Genomic DNA, 22,670 nt, shown 5'->3' on the forward strand with positions numbered 1-22,670 from the left:
GCCCAACAGCAAAGACAATGAAAACGGATCATTCCATCCACAGACAACATCAATGACTCATCTCGCTGATGGGATTCCAATCAGGATGACTCAGAGAACATTTAAGAGACATTACAATATCAATTAAGGGCAGTCCCGACAGTTACAGCCTTTTGTCCCAGTCAATCGAAACTATCAATGATCAGAAACTGTTTTGTGTGAGAGAATCACTGCTTCAGGTTTTAAAAAGGGACAAGCAAGCTCTGCTCCCTCTCTTTTCTCTTCGGACCAGCATGACAGCACTCTCCACTCGGTCGTCTCCAGTACGCAGCCTGAAGCCCACTGAGCAACTTAAACTAGGATTGTGAGTATCCCCTGGTAATTCGCAAAGTTCCCATGATCATCATAGTGGATGAGGCTTTGGGGAAAGTGGGGGGGCTTTTGCATGCACCTTTCATAGTTTAAGACACTGGTAAACTTGTATAAAGTAAGAATTCCGAGGTGTCCGTTTTAGTATTCCTCCCATAGCTTATAGTCTTATAGAGCATAAGGCATGGTGTGTTGTTTTCCTGGTGTTTGGTGACCTTTGACCTTGATGTTTTGATAAATATATATATATATATCTTTGACTTCCGTTGGAGTCCGTTTTGATCTTTTCAATTTCTCACCAATGATCTCTGACTAAGTCACAATATAAATATTCCTTACCATAATTCCGGAGTCTAGAACTGGGGGTACCCTGGGCGCTTCGAAACCGCCCACTCAGGAAAGGCTGCCAGGGAGTGGATAGGCAGCAGTTTCCTTTTCTCTCTCTTGGGAGCGCTACTCTAGTGAAGTAGACGCAAGGTGGCCATTGTTCCATCGGCAAGAGAGAGAGAATCACTCGGGCATTGGTGGGGTTTGGGTGACGGAGAACCCAACCTAAAATAAGCCCAGTGGAGTTAAAAAGAGGGATCCCGCTACAATGGCGACCACGACAGGACTCCGGTGGTCTGGAATATGTGACTTGTCAGAGGGGGTGAGGGAAAGAAGCAAAATGGAGGAGAGAATCTCCTCATATCTGTGGAAAAAGGTCAACCTCACCAAAACGTGGGTATTAGCACTAATCAATGCAGAGCAGCCCGTAATGGCTGCGGCTGCATGGACAGAGAGCAAGGAATACACTAAAGGGTTGGAAAAGGCAGTTTGGCTAGCCTGCCTGTCCCAGCAGGTAGCCAAAATGGAAAGGAGGATTGCTGTTCTGGAGGGAGAGTTGAGCAAAGTTAGGTCCAGCGCGGGGGACAGCGCTAGAGCAGAGGAACAGTTATTTAATGAATTAACTGATGCGAGGCAGTGCATCCTACAAGCTAGCGAGTCACACCGATACGAAAAGGAATTCCTCCAATGCCAGGTAGTTGAGGCAAAGGAGAGGGAACGGGAGGCCCAGGAACTCCTGGCTCAAGGTGCGCAGAGGTACAAGGAGCTGGAAGGGAGGTTCAGGGACATCCAGGCAGCGTACAGGGTGGCATGCGACGAGTTAGGTGATGGCGAGCATGGGCCGTGCCAGGCACGGATAGAAGAGCTGGAGGAGGCTCTGTCCAAGGTCAGGGGACGGATGCACGTGGGAGGTCCAGGAGGGTCCCCTAGGGGCAGAGGGCTCCTCGCAGTGGATGATTCCCCGGGCGCTAAGGGGAATAGACCGCCTCCTGAGGTGCCGGAAACGTGTCCGGGTCGGCAGGTGGGGTTCGGGCTGTCCAGAGAGGGGCAGATCCAAGGGGGGTCAACGGGGTACCCCCAGGTGGCGGCGTGTCCGCCGGGTATAGCGCACCATTCCTTTGGGAAAGGGAACAGACCGCTGCCTGAGATGTCGGTAATGTGCCCGGGTCAGCAGGTCGGGTTCGGGACGTCCAGGGAGGGATGGGTCCAAGGGGGGTCAGTGGAGTATCCCCAGGTTGTGGTGTCTCCGACATGGGTAGCACACCCCGGAGTGGTGGGGCTACCGAGCATGGAGGGAGAGCCGGATGCCGATGAGGCAGGGGGGCAACAGCCCCAGGTGGGGCAGATGTGCCCAGTTAGACAAAGAAAGTATGGTCCCCCGGTGGGAGGGGACGCAAGGGGACCGATAGAGAGCGATATAATAATTCCCCATGGGGCACATGTGCTCAAGGGGATGGTAACCCACATCCCAAAACTGACTAGGGCGGGAGACCCGTCATTACATTTTATGGAGGTGCAGCAGGCAACTGACATAAACGACTGTGATGAGGTGGAACGGGTAAAACTATTACTGATGACCCTAGACTCATATCTATGTAAGGCAGTGACCTCCAGGGAAGGGGGAAGACCTGCCACATGGGTAGCGGCACAGACAGCAGTTCTGGAGGCCATGGGGTTAAATCAGGGTAGTCCCTTCACGAGGGTGTGGGAGACAAAGCAGCAAGTCGCAGAGTCCCCGGACATGTTTGCAGACAGGCTGTGGACGGTGTATGAGGGAACATGTGGGACTCCCTTAGACAGGCAACATCTGGACGAGAGGACAGCCCACTGGCTGAAGACTCTCGTGGCTAACTGCCTTCCGCGAGTTAGGGCAAAGGCCGAGCATTGGTTCGACCCGCTGGACCCCAACCTTAACGAGGCGGAGGTAATAAGAAAGCTCACCCTTGCGTATCGCAACGGGGAGAGAAGTGAGGAAAAGCCCCATAAGGGCAAGGTGCATGAGGTCGCACCGGCACCCCTCCCTCGGAGAGAGTGGAAGCAGGAAGGCAGCCGGGCATCAGACCGGAGGCCGGTGTGCTACGGGTGTGGGAAGCCCGGGCACTTCAGGAGGGAGTGTAGGAATCCGAGCAGGGAGGAAAGGGCTCTCATGAAAAAGACACCAACCCCGGTGGTAGGAGCACTTACCCCGGAGATGATCGATGTAAAGGATCTGCTGGCTTATCTGCAGACCAAGGCAACAGGGTCCGGGCAGGTAGCGATGGCAACAGGCCAGGGCCAGCCTGCACCCGCACCACGAGCTCCCTTATGACTGCCAGCGGGGCAGCCCACCTTCCTATGTCCATTAGAGTATGGCCCATGCGGGAGACCCTGGGTCAGGATGGAGGTCCAGGATGTGGTCGGGAGTTACCTACTGGACACAGGTGCTTCCAGTACCATTGTCCACGCGGACAATCCCCAAACATCCCCTCTATCCAGCGGGGCGCCCTACAGTCTTGTCGGCTTCATGGGAAACGAGAAGACTGGTTTTTTCTCTGTTCCCTTGTCCATCAGGTTGGGGACACTCCAGGCGCAGTGAAAATGCGTCCTGATGAGATGGGAGCAGGAGGGAAAGGGGATCCTAGGCGCCGATTTTATAGTGGCTCATCAGGTCTTGGTGGACCTGAGGAACCACTGTTTGTGGGGCATAGCAGGGGAAGGGGCTGAGAAGGAGGTCATGGTCATAGAGAGGGCACAAGAAAGGGGGGCTCTGTGTGTAGTGAAACCCAAGGAGGGGTATGATTTGGAAGCCATGGTAGGGAATACCTTGGAGGAATATAGGGGGTATGTCCGGAAGAATTTGGCCGCCTTTGCGACCCACAAGCACGATTGCGGGAGGGTCACTGGGACAGAGGTCAGGATAGATGGAGACCCCCATGTCCCGACCTCAGAAACAGTATAGTTTCCCCCGGGAAGCGGAGGCAGATTTAGAGGTGGCCCTAAATTCACTGGTAAGGCAAGGCATTTTGAGGCCAATTGCCACACATGTGAACTCACCGCTCTGGCCGGTGAGGAAGCCAGATAATTCCTGGAGGGCCACAGTGGACTACAGAGTCCTTAATAAGAATATTCCGGCATGCGCCCCAACGGTAGCAGCTGTGGCGGACCTGTTAGGAGAAATTCCAGCGTCAGCCTCTGTTTTTACAGTGCTGGATATTTCGAATGGGTTTTGGTCCATCCCAGTCAGGCGGGAGGACCAGTATAAGTTCGCCCTCACGTTTAAGGGGCAGCAGTATACATGGAGCTGTCTCCCACAGGGTTTCCACAACAACCCCAGCATTTTTCACCAGTGCATGGCCGAATGCCTGAAAGAGTTTAGTGAGCCCCACAGACTGGTCCAGTATGTGGACGATATACTACTGTTCACGGACAGTAGCGAGGAACATGGCCCCCTGGTAGACAAGTTGTTGGGGTTACTCCATAAGGGAGGGTTAAAAGTTAACCCCAAGAAAGCCCAAATCGGGTTGAGGGAGGTCAAGTTCCTGGGTTTAACCCTTAGGGCTGGGGAGAGAGGGATAGATGCGGCCAGGAGACAGGCAGTGCAGGAACTCCCAGTCCCGGTAGACGTTAGGGGGGTACGATCCTTTTTGGGAGTCACAGGCTATTGCCGTGACTTCATTGAAGATTACGCCGCAACTGCAGCGCCTCTGCTCAGGCTGCTGCACAAGGGGGTGGAATGGGAGTGGGACAGCAAGTGCGAGTCGGCATTCGTCCAACTCAAGGAGGACTTGCAAAAGGCCCCAGCTCTGGGAGCCATTGACCCCCGGGAGGAATTTTTCCTGGAGGTAGCAGCAGGCAGTGATAGCCTGAGTGCTGTACTCCTCCAAGAACGGCATGGCAAGTTGAGGCCAGTGGTGTATTCCTCCCGAGTTCTCACAGAAGTGGAGCGGGCATACTCCAACTGTGAACGGCACCTGCTAGCCACATACTGGGCGGTGAAGCGGGTGCAGGTTTTTATTAGAATGGCACCCATCACCCTCCTGACCCACCACACCCCAACCCAAATGTTGTTAAACGGCCGGATTAAAGATGGCACGGTCAGTAGTGCCAGGATCACCTGGTGGACTCTCTTGTTGTCCCAAATGGCGCTACGGGTGAAGGGGCTGAGTGAGCCACAGCTCGCAGCCAACCTGGTGTACCCAGGGGAGCCACACCATTGTTCCGTAGAGGGGGTATGGGAGGTAGGTTTTGGTTTTCGGGCAGGGCTGCATCCCACGGGTTGTGGGATCTGGGCTCCTGAAGCAGAGATAGCCCTGGCCCTCAAGCTCCCCCACACACTGAGCGCTCAGCAGGTAGAGCTGGCCACAGTGATGTATGTGGTCACACATCCGGAGCGTTTCCCCATTCCATACACCATCTGCTCAGACAGCATGTTTACGTGCAACTCGTGCACGGAGTATCTGGCCATCTGGTCCCGCCGAGGGTACACCTCCTCGGATGGGAAGCCCCTCGCTACAAAACCCCTGTTAGAGAGGATAGTGGCTGCTGTAGGAGAGGGCGGGGATAGGTACATCCATAAGGTTAAAGCCCACTCCAAGACAGAGCCACGGGGTGAGGGGAACCAGAGGGCAGACAGTCTGGCCAGAGAGGGGGCTAGGTACGGAGTAGAGTGGGATCCTTACGGGGAAGGACAGGTGGCAGCAGTCAGGGGACAGCCCCGGAGAGGGGATCCAAGAGTGACCTTGGCCCCAGACCTAGCCACTGTTCAGGCACAGGACCCCGAGTTGAAGACCGCCATAGCAGCCCTGGGTAGAGGGTCCTTATGGAGAGAAGGACATGACCTTAAAGGAAGGCATGCTCTTTAGAGGGGACCAGTGGATAGTGCCTTCCCAGCATAGGAGGGAATTCATAGAGGTAGCTCATGAGAGCCCGGGAGCAGGACACCCCGGTCCCGAGACCACCTGGCAGCGGGTGGAGAAGGTAGGATGGTGGCCTGGCCTCCGGGAGGACGTTCGCGACTTTTGTGCAAACTGTTTAGTGTGTGCCACGAATAACCCCGATCCCCAAAAGAGGAAGGTTTCGCTGGGGCACGTCCGTAGGGTGGAGGGGCCCTGGCAGTTGGTACAGATCGACTATATTGGACCCCTTCCCACCGCTGCAGGGGGATACAAGTACTGCCTTGTATTAGTGGATGTGTTTTCGAAGTGGGTGGAAGCCTTCCCGTGCCGAACAGCCACCGCTGTAGGCACGGCCAAGATCCTAGTCAGGGAGGTGTTCTCCAGGTGGGGATTCCCGCAGTTTGTGGAGTCGGACCAGGGGAGTCATTTCACGGGGCAGGTCATGCAGGCGACCCTTAAGGTCCTGGGCATCACGGCAAAATGGCATGTGGCCTATAACCCCCAGTCCTCGGGTCCTGTAGAGAGGTTGAACCGCACCATTAAAGAGAGGTTGCGGAAGGAGACTGGCAACTCTCCTAACCGGTGGGTGGAAGTTCTGCCCCTCGTACTCATGGGGATCCGGGCTAGTCAGTCCAGGAGTACAGGATATTCCCCACACGAGCTCATGACCGGGCGAGTCATGAGGACTCCGATTCATGTCATGGTACCTGCCCTGACAGAGGGATAGCTCAGGGAGGTCAATAGGGATAAGTTCGCAAAACAGCTGTTGGAACAGCTGAAGCAGGTTCACTGGCAGGCAGCCAGTAACATGGGGGCCCAGCACCGCAGAAACAGGCTGCTGCTGGAGCCCAGCACAACTCACGAGTGGGCCATAGGAGAGCAGGTGATGGTCCGCAATTTTGCGCGGGTGGGGACCTTCGAGCCACTGTACGCGGGGCCGTACAGTATAGTGGACAAGGCCAGCCCCATGGTATACGCTGTTCAGCTCCCCCGCAAGGTGAAATGGTTTCATGTAAACCAATGCAAGCTCTTCGACCCCACCAGGGCCGGGAAGAGCAAGAAGGGAGTGAGGAAGGGGGTAGCAAGTGAGGAAGCCCCCGTAGAGGTGGAAACAGTAGGGGAAATACAGGACCCCACCATTACCCAACAGGTGGCAATGTGCTGTCCCAGCTGGGCAGCACCGGAGGTAGCGGCCGCAGTGAGGTTAACGGTGATACAAGCACCCAGCCCGGGTAATTTTAAACTACCCGAGCATCAGGTCAACTGCCTCAGTGAGGCTGAAGTTAGGGAGGCAGAGGAGATGGAGGTATCACCTCTGGTATGGGAGTCAGGGAGGGGTCGTCGGAGCAGCAGGGTCTCCAGACCCCCGGTAAGGTGGTCTCCCTCACACATGGCACTCAGGGCCCGACCCCGCAGCAAAAGGGCCCGGGTGGAAAGTAGAAGGCGTGGGGCACTACCAAGTGCGGCCACAGGTAGCCCAGTCTCCGCAGGGAACGGAGAGGGATTCCGGAAACCCTTTGGGGAAGGGGAGGCCAGGGGCAGCCAGGACCCTCGGCCCACGGAGGTCCGGACCGGACGGTCGGGCCAGGCAGACGACTGGCCTCAGCAGGGTGAGCATCAGTTTTAAGTTGGCCACCCGGAGACGGGTGGCGGTGTAAATAGATATAGGATTCACGTTCTGGTTGTTTTAGTAGTTTTCCGTGTAGATTATTCTGTGTATGTGATGTTTTCCAAATTGGGAACAGTAGTGTGGAGGTCGGGAACTTCCCTTGTTTAAGAATGGACGCAGGGCACTAGGACCCTGGGGAGCCGGGCTGCGAAATACAGTACCACAGCCGGCAGCTTGTGAAATTGCACAGCGGGAGGCCTTCAAAGGAGAAATTTTGAGAGTGCAGAGTTTGTATGTTCCTGTCAGGATTAAAGGCAAAGTAAATAGGAATAAGGAACCTTGGTTCTCGAGAGAGATTGTAACACTGATTAAGAGGAAGAGAGAGTTGTATGAAATGTACAGGCAGCAAGGAACAGATCAGATGCTCGAGGAGTATAAAAGGGAAATCTTAAGAGGGAAATCAGGAGGGCTAAAAGAAGACATGAGGTTGCTTTGGCAGACAGAGGTATAGGTATGTTAGGAGCAAAAGGATAGTGAGGGATAAAATTGGTCCTCTTGAAGACCAGAGTGGTAGACTGTGTATGGAACCAAAAGAGATGGGGGAGATACTAAATGGTTTTTTTGCATCCGTATTTACTGAGGAAACAGGCATGGAGTCTACGGAAATAGGGCAAACAGGTAGGGAGGTCATGGAACCATTACAGATTAAAGGGGAGGAGGTGCTCGCTGTCTTGAGGCAAATCAGAGTGGATAAATCCCCAGGACCGGACAGGGTATTCCCACGGACCTTGAGGGAAGCTAATGTTGAACTTGCAGGGGCCCTGGCAGACATATTTAAAATGTCAGTATTCACGGGGGAGGTGCCGGATGATTGGAGGGTGGCTCATGTTGTTCCGTTGTTTAAAAAAGGTTCCAAAAGAAATCCGGGAAATTATAGGCCAGTAAGTTTGACGTCGATGGTGGGCAAGTTATTGGAAGGTGTGATAAGGGATAGGATCTACAAATATTTGGATAGACAGGGAATTATTAGGGAGAGTCAACATGGCTTTGTGCGTGGTAGGTCATGTTTGACCGATCTATTAGAGTTTTTCGAGGAGGTTACCAGGAAAGTGGATAAAGGGAAGGCGGTGGATGTTGTCTACCTGGATTTCAGCAAGGCCTTTGACAAGGTCCCTCATGGGAGGTTAGTTAGGAAGGTTCAGTCGCTAGGTATACATGGGGAGGTAGTAAATTGGATTAGACACTGGCTCAATGGAAGAAGCCAGAGAGTGGTTGTGGAGGATTGCTTCTCTGACTGGAGGCCTGTGACTAGTGGTGTGCCGCAGGGATCGGTGTTGGATCCATTGTTGTTTGTCATCTATATCAATGATCTGGATGATAATGTGGTAAATTGGATCAGCAAATTTGCTGATGATACAAAGATTGGAGGTGTAGTGGACAGTGAGGAAGGTTTTCAAAGCTTGCAGAGGGATTTGGACCAACTAGAAAAATGGGCTAAAAAATGGCAAATGGAATTTAACGCAGACAAGTGTGAGATATTGCACATTGGAAGGACAAACCAAAGTGGAACGTACAGGGTAAATGGTAGGACTCTGAAGAGTGCAGTTGAACAGAGGGATCTGGGAATACAGGTACAGAATTCCCTAAAAGTGACGTCACAGGTGGATAGGGTCGTAAAGAGTGCCTTTGGTACATTGGCCTTTATAAATCGGAGTATCGAGTATAAAAGTTGGAGTGTTATGGTAAGGTTATTTAAGGCATTGGTGAGGCCGAATTTGGAGTATTGTGTACAGTTTTGGTCACCTAGTTACAGGAAGGATGTAAATAAGGTTGAAAGAGTGCAGAGAAGGTTCACAAGGATGTTGCCGGGACTTGAGAAGCTGAGTTACAGAGAGAGATTGAATAGGTTGGGACTTTATTCCCTGAAGCTTAGAAGATTGAGGCGAGATTTGATAGAGGTGTATAAGATTTTGATGGGTATAGATCGAGTGAATGCAAGCAGGCTTTTTCCGCTGAGGCTAGGGGAGAAAAAAACCAGAGGGCATGGGTTAAGGGTGAAAGGAGAAAAGTTTAAAGGGAATATTAGGGGGGGCTTCTTCACGCAGAGCGGGGTGGGAGTGTGGAATGAACTGCCGGATAAAGTGGTAAATGCTTTTAACATTTAAGAAAAACTTGGACGCGTTCATGGATGAGAGGGGTGTGGAGGGATGTGGTCCAATTGCAGGTCAGTGGGACGAGGCAAAAAATGGTTCGGCACAGACAAGAAGGGCCAAAAGGCCTGTTTCTGAGCTGTAATTTTCTATGGTTCTATGGTTCTAATGCACTAGTCAGTTGAGGAAATGTTGAGGCTTTATCATTGAATGAATGTTAAATTTGGATACATCCAAGGCCACACTCAAGAGTACTTTGTATACTTTTGGTCTTCTTAACTTAAGTTCGTATGATAGCTGTGGCTCTGTTTGCAACATATTTTCTTCTCAAACACAAATGATGGGTTTAAATCTCATTCCAGAGCTGGAAAACAAAGAAAAGGTTGATACTCCAATGCAGCACCAAAGGAGCACTCCACTGTTGTAGGTGCTATGTTTCAGATGCGATATTAAACGGAGCTTCAGCCTGCCTACTTTGGTAAAAGTAAAAGAGCCCATGGTAATATCTTGAAGAAGAGCAGGAGAGTTGTGGTCAACATCTATTCCTCAATCAACTTCACAAAAAACAGAGAACCAGGTCATTATCACATTGCTGTTTGATTCAGTTTGTCGAGGATTCACTTCAAAGAGTATTTCATTGGCTGTGAAGCACTTTGAGATGTCCAAAGGTCAAGAAAAGTGCTATATAACTGCAAGTATTTTTCTTCTGAAAGGTATACTTGCCTTAGGTATGCAACAAAGGGTTGTCAGATTGATTCCTTCGATGAGAGGTCTGTCCCATAAGGAGAGATTGAGTTGAATGAACCTAAATGTCCTGGGGTCTAGAAGAATAGGGGGTGATTTGATTGAAACATATAAAATTATGAATGGCTTAACAAAACGTTAAACATACTTAACAAGAAGAAGTCTCACAACACCAGGTTAAAGTCCAACAGGTTTATTTGGTAGCACGAGCTTTCGGAGCACTGCTCCTTCATCAGGTGAGTGAAGAGTTGGGTTCACATACATGGCATACATAGACACAGACTCAATTTACAAGATAATGGTTGGAATGCGAGTCTTTACAGGTAATCAAGTCTTTACAGGTGCAGACAATGTGAGTGGAGAGAGGGTTAAGTACAGGTGAAAGAGGTATGAATTGACTCAAGCCCAGACAGTTAGTGAGATTTTGCAAGCCCAGGCAAGCCATGGGGGTTACAGATAGTGTGACATGAACTCAAGATCCCGGTGAGGCTGGGATGAGCAGTACATAAACAAGTTCACCTATTCCATATCCCTACTAATGGAACATTTGGATGACATCTAAATAGGTTTAGATAAGGCCCATTAGACCTGTTATACTCTCCATCAGAATACAGAGTGCAGTGAGGATCAGGATGAGGGAATCCATGTCACTGTGTGGAGTTTGCACATTCTCCCTATATCTGTATGGGTTTCCTCCCACAGTCCAAAGATGTGCGAGTTAGGTTGATTGGCTATGCTAAATTGCCCTTTAGTGTCAGGGGGACTAGTAGGGTAAATACACGAGGTTAAGGGGATTGTTGTCAGTGCAGGCTCGATAAGCCGAATGGCCTCCTTCTGCACTGTGGGTATTCTATGATTCTACAACCTGGTGGGTGAATATCTGAAACTGGGTCATCTCTTGTGCCTCTTGAGAATTTTCTAAACTCATGCATCCTTTTTTTCATTTGTTCATGGGATATGGGCATTGTTGGCTGGGCCAGCATTTATTGTCTATCCCTGAGGGCACTTAAACCTCAACCACATTGCTTTGGCTCTGGAGTCACATGTAGGCCAGACCAGGTAAGGGTGACAGATTTCCTTCCCTAAAGGACATTAGTGAACCAGACAGGTTTTTACAACAATCAATAATGGTTTCATGGTCATCAGTAGATTCTTAATTCCAGATTTTCTTTATTGACTTCAAATTCCACCATCTGCCATGGTGGGATTTGAACCTGGGTTCCTGGAGCATTACCCTGAGTATATGGATTACGAGTCCAGTGACAATACCACTACACGACCACTCGACAATCATCAGGCAGCAGTGTTCCCTTCCTGTCGGGGAACACTTCAGCAGTCAAGGGCATTCAGCCTCCGATCTTCAGGTAAGCGTTCTCCAAGGCTGCCGTCAAGACACACGACAACACAGAATCGCCGAGCAGAAACTGATAGCCAAGTTCCGCACACATGAAGATGGCCTCAACTGGGATCTTGGGTTCATGTCACACTACATGTAACCCCAATCATTTGGCCTGGGCTTGCAAAATCTTACTAACTGTCCTGGCTTGAGGCAATTCACACCTCTTTAACCTGTGCTTACCCCTCTCTCCACTCGCATTGTCTGCACCTGTAAAGACTTGATTACCTGTAAAGACTCGCATTCCAACTAGTATCTTGCAATTGTGTCTATGTCTATATATGTTCTGTTTGTGAACCCAACTCTCCACTCACCTGATGATGGAGCAGCGCTCCGAAAGCTCATGATACCAAATAAGCCTGTTGGACTTTAACCTGGTGTTGTGAGACTTCTTACCATGAACAGTTAGCTATTGGAGAAATCAATTTTTTTTAGAGCAAACCTCTTGGAGAACCTTTTCGGCGAGAAGCTCAGTGTGACAGCAATGAGGGGCAGTCAACACTATAAATCAACTCCATAATGTGCAAGTTTAACTTGTCTATTATGATATAGAACTGTATTTCTAGTGTAACAGCTGACTTTAATGACCTCTCAGACCATAGTGAGCGCATCCTAACAACAACTCGCATTTTTATAATACTTTATTACATATATTATAAATTATCCCAAGGTGCTTCATAGGAGTGTTGTCAAACAAAATTTCACACAGATTCACATAAGGAGTTATTAGGACAGCTTGGTTTAAGGTGTTTTAAAGGCGAGGGAGATGGAAAGTCAGCTCCTTCTTTGACAGCTTTCTCTTAGGGATTTTGCTTCCAGAGTCTTCAACTCCGTCTATGACAGCTGTTCTTTGAAATCCTGCCTTAGGAGATCTTCAATACTAAGATCGTTAGAACCTGTTTTTACCCCAAATTCACCATTGTCTCATGTCAGATTTGGGCCTGTTGTGTCATGTTAATTGGTCAATTTTATTACTAGATTAATTTAATTGGGCCCCCAATCACTTACACCATCCATTTTCATTACCCTATATCTGATTCTATGAAATTCATATTTGAACAGTTTCAAATTGTGAGGTTAACCAAAGCTTGAAACCTCCTTCCTGTACAGCTTGAATATTCAGTCCCTTCAGTGCTGGGGCCGATTGGCTACAGTGTATGGAGTCTACTGTGGCTACAAGAGCTAGGAATCCTGCAAAGAGCAACTCACCTCCTGACTCCTCAAAACCCTGTCTACCATCCATCTATTCTACAAGACACAAGTCAGGAGTGTGATGGAATACTCTCCGCTTTCTTTGACAGCACTTCTCCAACCTGCAATCATTACCACCTCGAAGAATGTAGGCATCAGGTGCAGCTGCACCTCCAAGTTGCCCTCCAAGTCACATAGCACCCTGACTGATATATTACTATTGGTGAGTCAAAATGCTGAAACTCTCGGGAGTTATTTCACCACACAGAGTGCAATGCTTTAAGATGGTGGCTCACCACCATCTCCTAGACTGTTATGGGTGGGCAATAAATGCTGACTACATCCCATGAGTGAATAAAAACAAAATTCTAGATGTGCCTCAGTAAAGGGAGTGCAGCAAGAGAATTCCTGCCTCCTCCTCGCACATTTACTATCTCCCTCACAAGTGAAAATCCAGGGATACAAATTGTGGTAAAGGCAAAATACTATGGATGCTGGAATCTGAAACAAAAACGACAAATGCTGGAGAAACTCAGCAGGTCTGACAGCATCTGTGGAGAGAGAACAGAGCCAGTGTTTCGAATCTGGATAACCCTTCATCAGGGCTGCTGGTGTGTGATAAAAATTGTGGGGCTGGTGTGATATGGAGAAGGAGCTTAGGACTGCACAAGGACAGGGAAGTTTGTGGTGAAGGATGAGGCTCTTAACTTACTGTTAACCAGTGAATCAGAATGCATCATTGGTCAGGGGTGACACAGTGGTTAGCACTGCTGCCTCATAGTGTCAGGGAACTAGATTCGATTCCAGCCCTGGGTGACTGTCTGTGTGGAGTTTGTACATTCTCCCCTACCTGCGTGGGTTTCCTTCGGGTACTCCAGTTTCCTCCCACACTCCAAAGATATGTGGGTTAGGCTGATTGGCCATGCTAAATTCCCCCTTAGTATCAGGAGTTGGCAGGATAAATACATTGGGATATGGGGATAGGGCTTGGGTGGGATTGTTGTTGGTGCAGGCTCAATGGGTCAAATGGCCTCCATCAGCACAGTAGGAATTCAATGATTCTATGATTAAGCTTTGGGCGCTCAGATTTCAAGGGTCCCTTCAGTGCTGCACAGGTAACACAAATGAATAAGGTGTATATTGCTAATGTAGCAGGTAAAATAGCCTGTGTAAGCTCTGAAACCAAAAGCTAAAATGCTGGTCTGGTAGCATCTGTTAGGCATTCTCTCCTTACAAATGCTGCCAGACCTACTGAGATTTTCCAGCATTTTCTCTTTTGGTTTCCGATTCCAGCATCCACAGTAATTTGCTTTTATCTGTTGTAAGCTCTATTGGAATGTCCACTGTCCTTAAAAAGAGACACCTCAGTATTGTATTTAAAAACTGCACAAGGAAAGCACCAAACAACCAATTTATTCACCTCCTGACAACAAAGAAATATAAATATGGACTGTGATTGCATTATTCTGGGCAACAAGGGGGAAAACAGAGTAAGGCGCTACATAAATCATTCCCAATTAAATATTTTATTTTTTTACATTTCGGTACTTTATCTCTAATCAAAAAAACCAATTCAAATTAAGTCCAATCATGGTCCCCACATAAGGGACAAACCTGATCCAAGCTGACAAGACATTGCATCCCATTTTGGGCTCGATCAAACAAGATCCAATCTGACAGGGCGAGGCATTGCTGCCCCTCCCGGGCTTGGTCTAATGCTCCATCTTAGCCAAAGGTCCTATCTGCTTGATGCTGGTTCCACCGCTGCCAGGTAAGTATTGATGTTATTTGTGCATGTGTCAAATGATCTATTGGCTACAGCTCCACCACAAGATGCAATCGCTGCATTTTTCAATTTCAGCAACTCTGAAACAGTTAAAAACAGCAATAAAATGGGAAATTCCGCCCCGAAAGGCAGTGTGAGCATTTACAAAGGATTGTTACTTATTGTGGGTTTCCTCCGTGCTCCGGTTTCCTCTCACATTCTGAAAGATGTGTTGGTTAGGTGCATTGACCCGAACAGGCGCCAGAGGGTGGCGACTAGGGGAATTTCACGGTAACTTCATTGCAGTGTTAACATAAGCCTTACTTGTGACTCTTAAATAAACTTTAACTTTAACTTTACTTTGTTGCATTGTGGACTTGTCCTCAGCTGCATAATTTGATGACATGATTTGGCGAGAAGCATTTTAAGGATGTTATTTACAACCATATACCAATGAGATTGCTCAGAGCTTTGGTTTAATCAAGCTGCCTGAAACTAAAAGTGAAACTGAGTGTTTATATTTGACTTCAGAAAGCACGGAGGAGACACAGCAGCTTGCAAATTTTCCAAGACAGTACAATGGGGAAAGTGTATCAAGTGCTTGTTGTGGGGCTGAAGGAGGAGAAGATCACTCTTGATATTTCCCATTCCGAGGCAGAGTTTAACGCGATGACAGTCCCCAACTTCAAGAAAAAACTGCTGGAGAAACTGCCAAGAGAAACAGGTATGTGAGTCGTGAGAGCAACGAGTGGCCTTTTAATGGGATAAAAGTTGGATGGGGCATCATTTCACCAGGCGATGGAAGTTAAGAATTGCCTCCCCCCCCGTGCTGTAAACAGCAAACGGGAAAGTGAGTGTGAACAGACCTGCATGATGCTGACACCGTTTTATAATCTTTGGTTTTATAGGATTTAACCCCAACTTGGGAATTTAGTTTTTTGGAGGTGATGCTGGATTTAAATCTAGTTTACCTTCACATGAGAATGATAACTAATTGTATTCAGGACATATTTGTAGTTTTGTTTAGGTTTCATTTTTTTCCCTATGTTTTTCTTTTTGACGGAATAGACGCAAATGATCTGCGCCTTCTTTTCGCCAACGTGCAGCTGGAGGACGAAAAGAAATTCTCTGATTACCAGATCAAGGAGAAATCAACTATTCTGCTGGTGCTACGCCTACCAGGAGGAATGGAACAGTGAGGATGAACTTAAAGACCTAATTTCCCCTCTGAACACATGCCAAAGACCTGAAAGTTCTATCTCATAGAATTTTGATAATAGAACATGGAACATTACAGCGCAGTACAGGCCCTTTGGCCCTCGATGTTGCGCCGACCAGTGAAATCAATCTAAAGCCGATCTAATCTACACTATTCCTCTATCATCCATATGTTTATCCAATGACCATTTAAATGCTCTTAATGTTGGTGAGGCCACTACTGCTGCAGGCATGGCATTCCACACCCTTACTACTCTCTGAGTGAAGAACCTATCTCTGATATCTGTCCTATATCTATCGCCCCTCAATTTAAAGCTATGTCCCTTCGTGCTAGTTATCACCATCCGAGGAAAAAGGCTCTCACTATCCACCCTATCTAATCCTCTGATCATCTTGTATGCCTCTATTAAGTCACCTCTTAACCTTCTCTCTAACGAAAACAACCTCAGCCTTTCATCATTAATCGTCATTATGTCACTGTATTAATACAGAAGAATGAATACACAACCAGGATCTTAACATTTTAAATAGATCTATAAGTGTTGTCCAAGTGCTTGTGATAAATCATTGCTCATATTTTGATGATTACTTACCAAGTAGAGGAACCTTTTCTTTGGTGTGTTATTTTTAATGATCTCTTTGTTACATCCTTACCAAATTATTTCAAAATGTCCATTTACAGTGACTTTTTAGTAAGTGAACCAATGTCCATTGATATTAAAATAAAATTCTTTGTGAGTTTACAGTAGATGAATCGGATACATATTTTCCTAACATACAAATTAAAGTAAATGATACATTTTACTTGATATGCTCTTTGGCAATTATTTTACTGTATCATCAACAATAAATTTTACATTTAAGAGTTCACAGTGTGTCTTTGGGAAATTTATAATGTTGCTTTAAAAAAGGATCATATCGGATCTGGAATAATAGCATTCAGAATGTGGGTGACATTGGCGATGCCAGCAATTATTGCCCAACCTCAAATGCCCTTGAGAAGGCATAGTTTGCCACCTTCTTGTACTGCTGTAGTCCAGCAGTTTTGGTACAACTGAATGGCTTGTCAGGCTGTTTGGGAAGGCAGTTAAGAGTCAACCACATGGCTATGGATCTGAAGCCACACACAGACAAGACCAAGTAAAGATGGCAGATTTCCTTCCCTAAAGGACATTAGTGAATCAGATAGGTTTTTACAACAATTAATGAAAATTTCATGGTCACCATTACTGAGAAAAGGGGAACAATCTTATGGAAAAAATTCTAAGCCCAGGACGAGTGTGAAAATGGGAGAGTTTCTGATCAGTTCTTTGGGTGAGTTAAAATCTGCTATCTTATCCACTTAGACAAAAAAAAACCCTCAAAAATTGTAGGGGGAAGGGGTGGGGCTAAAATCACCTGAATGTTGGCTGAGAGCAGCAGCGGGTGCAATTGCACATGTGCAGCAGAGGTCCGTCACTCAGCCTCTGTTGCTTTCAGCCAGTGTCACAAACAGCAACCTCCTCAGTTACCATCGGGATCCGCAGCCTATTGCAACCCCCCCACCCGCCTGGACTGATCTACCAATGGCACCCCCCCCCCACTGGGACCAATCCCCTCCCAGATCACTGGCTCAACCTCCTGATTGCTGGCCTAACTCCGCCCCCCCCCCCCCCCCATCGCATGGCCAGCCCCGATCATCCCCCTCCCTCCCCCCGACTGATCCCTAGTGCAGAGTGGCAGTAATCCCTCCCCCCAGCAATCCCTAGTGCAGATTAACAGTGGGTTCCCTCCCCCCCCAGCACTGATTGGTTTGACTGGCCACCCCCGGTCTGGCCCTACCCCCACAGCACTACCTGATGCCCAGTAGGTAGTGCCAGGGTGCCCAGTGGCACTGCTAGCGTGCCAGGTTGGCACTACCCAAGGGGCACCCCCTGCCCCTGACCTCCCCGGGGGGCCTCAATGGTCTCCAGTTCTACTGGTGAGGCTAACACAACTGGTCCCATGTTGCCGGAGAAAACCTCTCCTGACAAGACTATAGAGACAAATGAGCTCTGACGATTCCATCCCAGACTCATTAAATCAATGCTAAACATATTTAAATGTAATTTAAATAAATTATACAGCCTTGCGGCAGAAATAGGCATGAGGCTGACCCTGCCAGATAGCTGGTGCCAGTAAGGTCTTGAAGGGGAGAAATGAGGCGTGAACCTGATCTCCCGGCTCTCTCGCAGTCTTACCGACTCACCCCGCCCATCGGCTGGCGGCACAATGATAGCATTGCCCCCTAGATTTCAATTCCAGATTATTTATGAATTACATTTATTAATTAAATTAATTTTCATCTGAACCTGTGCCCCCAAACCATTAGTCTGGGCCTCTGGCATATGAGATGGTAGCGCAGTGGTATTGTTGCTGGACTAGTAACCCAGAGGCCCTGGCTAATGCTCTGGAGACTCATGCACGATTGTGGAATTTAAACTCAATAAAACATCTGGCTGATGATCATGAAACCATTGTCAGAAATGACAATGGGAAACCCAGCCCTATCGATCTTGCAATGTCCTCCTGACCAACATCTGGTGACTTGTGCCAAATTTGGGAGAGCTGTCTCACAGCCTAGTCAAGCAACAGCCTGACACAGTCATACACACAGAATCATATCTTATAAATAATGTCCCAGACACCACCATCACCATTCCTGGATATGTCCTGTCCCACTGGCTGTACAGGCGCAGCAGAGGTGTTGTCACAATTATATACACTGGCAGGGGGTTGCCTGGGAGTCCTCACCATTTACTCTGAACCTCATGAAGTCACATGGCACCAGGTCAAACATGGGCAAGGAAACTTCCTGTTGATTACCACATACCGTCCCCCCCGCCACCCCCCACCCAAATGATAAATCAGTATTCCTCCATGTTGAACACTACTTGGAGAAAGTACTGAGGGTGGCAAGGGCACAAAATATAATCTGGGTGGGGGACTTCAGTGTCCATCAACAAGAGTGGCTCGGCAGTAACGCAGACCGAGGTGGCTGGGTCCTAAAAGACATAGCTGATATACTCGGATTGTGGCAGGAGCTGAGGGAACCAACTAGAGGGGAGAAGCGTACTTGACCTCATCCTCACCAATGTAGATGTATCTATCTGAGCATAGCAATGGCAATAGGAGTGACCATTGCACTGTTTTGTGGAGAGAAAGTCCCACCTTCACATTGAGGATACCCTCTATCATGTAGTGTGGCACTACCATTACCACTACCACTGTGGTGATGGACATCAAACAGCTCTAACAAATCAAGACTGGCCATCCATGAGACGCTGTGGGCCATCAACATCAGCAGAATTGTACTCAACTACAATCTGTAACCTTATAACCTTATACCTCCCACTCCACCATTACCATAATACCAAGGTGTCAACCCTGGTTCAATGAAGAGTGCAGGAGGGCATGCCAGGAACAACACCAGGCAGACCTAAAAATGAGGTGTCAACCTGCTGAAGCTACAACACAAGACTACTTGCATGACAAACAGCATAAGCAGCAAGTGATAGAGCTAAGCGATTCCACAACCAACAGAAGAGATCTAAGCTCTGCAGTCCTGCCATATCCAGCCATGAGTAGTGGTGGACAACTAAACAACTCACTGGAGGAGAAGGCTCCACAAATATCCCCATCGCCAATGATGGAGGAGCCCAACACATCAGTGCAAAAGACAAGGCTGGAGCATTCGCAGCCAGAAGTGCCGCGTAGATGATCCATCTTGGCCTCCTCTGGAGGTCTCCAGCATCACAGATATCAATCTTCAGCCAATTTGATTTACTCCACATAATATCAAGAAACAGTTGAAAAAACTGGATACTGCAAAGGCTATAGGCGTGACAATATTCTGGCAATAGTACTGAAGACTTGTGCTCCAGAACTTGTATCGCCTGTAGTCAAGGTGTTCCAGTACAGCTACAACACTGACATCTACCCAGCAATGTGGAAAATTGCCCAGGTATATCTTGTGCACAAAAAAAAACAGGACAAATCCAACTCGGCCCATTATCGCCACACAAGTCTACTCTTGATTTATTAGTGGCATCTTCCTGGCAATGTGGAAAAGTACCCAGGTGTGATCTATACTCAAGAAACAGGACAAGTCCAACCCAGCCAATTACTCAGCCAAATACTGCCCCATCAGTCTATTTTCAATCATCAGTAAAGTAATGGAATGGGTCAACAGTGCTATCAAAGGGCACCTACGCAGGAATAATCTGCTCACGGACACTCAGTTTGGGTTCCAGCAGGGTCATTCAGCTCCTGACCTCATTGCAGCCTTGGTTTAAACATGGACAGAAGAACGCAATGCTAGTGGTGAGGTGAGAGTACTCATTTAACTGAGTCAGCATTTGACTGCGTGTGGCATCAAGGAGCCCTAGCAAAACTGTCAATGAGTATAGGTGGAAAACCAGCCACTGGTTGGAGTCACACCTGGCACAAGGGAAGATTGTTGCGGTGGTTGGAGGTCAATTATCTCAGCTCCAGGACTTCCACTGCAGGAGTTCCTCAGTGCAGTGCCCAAGGCCCAAACATCTTCAGCTGCTTCATCAATGACCTTCCTTCCAAAATAAATATCAGAAGTGGGGTGTTCGCAGATGATGGAATAATGTTCAGTAACATTTGCGAAGCCTCAGATGCTGAAGAAGTCCGTGCCCAAATGCAGCAATCTCTGGACAATATCTAGTTTTGGGATGACAAGTGGCAAGTAACATTTGTGCCACACAAGTGCCAGGCAATTACCATCTCCCCAACAAGAGAGGGTTTAACCATTGTCCCTTGGCATTCAATGATATTACCTTCACTGAATTCTCCCCTATCAACATCTTGGTGTGTTACCACTGACCAGAAACTGAACTGGAGTAGCCATATAAATACTGTGACTACCAGAGTATGTCAAAGGCTAGGAATCTTACGGCGAGCAACTCATCTCCTGACTCCACAAAGCCTGTCCACCATTTACAGGGCACAAGTCAGGAATTTAATGGAATGATCTCCACTTGCTTGAGTGAGTGCAGCTCCAACAACACTCAAGAAGTTCAACACTATCCGGGACAAAGCAGCTCACTTTATTGCTAGCTTTTCCACAAACATTCAATTCCTCCACCACTGATGAACATGACACACTGCAGGAACTCACCAAAGCTCCTGAGGAAGTGTCAGGATTATGACCCAGTGACAGTGAAAGAACATTGATATATTCCCAAGTCAGGATGGGGGCGGCACGGTGCCACAGTGGTTAGCACTGCTGCATCACAGTGCCAGGGACCCAGATTCGATTCCCAGCTTGGATCACTGACTGTTCGGAGTCTGCGTGCTCTCCCCTTGTCTGCATGGGTTTCCTCCGGGTGCTCCGGCTTCCTCCCACAGTCTGAAAGATGTGTTGGTTTGGTACATTGACCATGTTAAATTCTCCCTCAGTATACCTGAACAGGCACCAGAGTGTGGCGACGAGGGGATTATCACAGTAACTTCATTGCCTACTTGTGACACTAATAAGTACTTTGAAAACTTCAAACTGAGTGACTTGGAACAGAACTTCCAGCTGGTGTTGTTCCCAGGTATCTGCTGCTCCTATCCTTTTAGATGGTAGCAGTCTTGGGTTTGGAATGTGCTGCCTAAGGAACCTTGGTGAGCTCCTGAAATGCATCTTGTAGATGGTATGCACTGCTGCAACTGTTCGTCGGTGGTGGTAAGAATAAATGTTTGTGGAAGGGGTAGCAATCAAACGGTTTGCTTTGTCCAGGATGGTTTTGAGTTTCCTGAGTATTGTTAGAACTACACTCATCCAAGGAAGTGGAGAGTATTCCATTACACTCCTAAATTGTGCCTTCTAGATGGTAAACAAGCTTTGGGGAGTCAGGAGGTGAGTTACTTACTGCAGAATTCCTAGCCTTTGACCTGCTCTTGCAGCCACAGTATTGATTTGGCTAATGTTCTGGGGGCCTGGGTTTGAATCTTGCCAGGCAAATGGTGGAATAAAAAATAAAAAATATCTGGAATTAAGAATCTACTGATGATGATGGAATCATTGTCAATTTCAGAAAAACCCATCTGGTTCACTAGTGTCCTTTAGGGAAGGAAATCTGCTGTCCTTACCTGGTCTGGTCCACATGTGACTCCAGAGTCACAGCAATGTGGTTGACTCACAACCGCCCTCCAAGGGAAACTAGTGATGAGTAATTAATGCTGGCCAGCAGTGATGCCCATGTCCCACGAATGAATAAAAAAAGAGTCCAGTTCAGTTCCTGGTAAATAGTAACTTCCAGGATGTTGATAGTGGGGGAGTCAGCTATGAGAATGCCATTCTATGTCAGGGGGTGATGGTTAGATTATCTTGTTGAAGATGGTCATTAAGCTGCCACTTGTGTGGTGTGAATGTTACTTCTGCTTGTCAGCCCCAAGCCTGGATATTGTCCAGGTCTTGCTGCATTTAGATATGGACTGCTTCAGTATCTGAGGAGTCACAAAATGTGCTGATAATTTTGCAATCATCAGCCAACATCCTCACTTCTGACTTTATGATGGAAGGAAGGTAACTGATGAAGTAGGTGAAGGTAGGTGGGCCTAGGATGCTACCCTGAAGAACTCCTGTAGTGATGCCCTGGATCTGAGATGATTGATCTCCAACCACCACAACCATCTTCCATTGTGCCAGGTATGACTCCAACCAATGCCTCTAAAGTACTTGGATCATGGTCCAGTGTCTTTATTTGTTCACTTTCAGGATATGAATGTCATTGGCAAGACCAATATTTATTGCCAATCCCTAATTTACAAGACAATGGTGAATTTTCGTCTTGAATAGTCTATGCTGTTTAAATACTCCTGGAAGGCTGCTAGGTAGGGTATTCCAGGATTTCAACCCAACGATGATGAAGAAACAGAGATATATGCCCAAATCAGGATGGTGTGCGACCTAGAGGGGAATTTAGTTAGTGATTGTTCGCATGCACATCCAGAAAATGCTGTACTCCTTTTCCAGATGGAAGTTGCAGGAAACAATGCACTCACTCCACCCTTG

The 22,670-nt window shown here is 47.9% G+C and overlaps 1 protein-coding gene across 3 annotated transcripts; it reads left to right on the plus strand.

The window, feature by feature from the left end:
* The first annotated feature begins 7,382 nt into the window (after window positions 1-7,382).
* On the plus strand, window positions 7,383-16,490 carry LOC144491374 (uncharacterized). Of its 3 annotated transcripts, XM_078209098.1 has the most exons (4): window positions 7,383-7,449; window positions 9,671-9,885; window positions 14,936-15,128; window positions 15,473-16,490. In XM_078209098.1, the coding sequence occupies exons 3-4, from the start codon at window positions 14,984-14,986 to the stop codon at window positions 15,601-15,603; spliced, it is 276 nt and encodes a 91-aa protein (XP_078065224.1). In that variant the 5' UTR covers window positions 7,383-7,449; window positions 9,671-9,885; window positions 14,936-14,983; the 3' UTR covers window positions 15,604-16,490. The 3 variants fall into 3 exon arrangements, with proteins under 3 accessions (XP_078065224.1, XP_078065225.1, XP_078065223.1); XM_078209099.1 differs by lacking the exons at window positions 7,383-7,449; window positions 9,671-9,885 and adding an exon at window positions 14,622-14,695; XM_078209097.1 differs by lacking the exons at window positions 7,383-7,449; window positions 9,671-9,885 and having other exon boundaries at window positions 14,881-15,128.
* Window positions 16,491-22,670: the final 6,180 nt, after the last annotated feature.

This window comes from Mustelus asterias, chromosome 3 (genome assembly GCF_964213995.1).
Source record: "Mustelus asterias chromosome 3, sMusAst1.hap1.1, whole genome shotgun sequence".
In the NCBI taxonomy this organism is placed as follows: domain Eukaryota; kingdom Metazoa; phylum Chordata; class Chondrichthyes; order Carcharhiniformes; family Triakidae; genus Mustelus; species Mustelus asterias.

What these genes read in the sequence shown, in the direction of transcription:
- LOC144491374 (XM_078209098.1), top strand. Translation starts at nt 14,984, where the DNA reads ATGGGGAAAGTGTATCAAGTGCTTGTTGTGGGGCTGAAGGAGGAGAAG. An exon ending in GAAACTGCCAAGAGAAACAG is followed by an intron (nt 15,129 to 15,472) that starts GTATGTGAGTCG and finishes TTGACGGAATAG; the next exon opens with ACGCAAATGATCTGCGCCTT.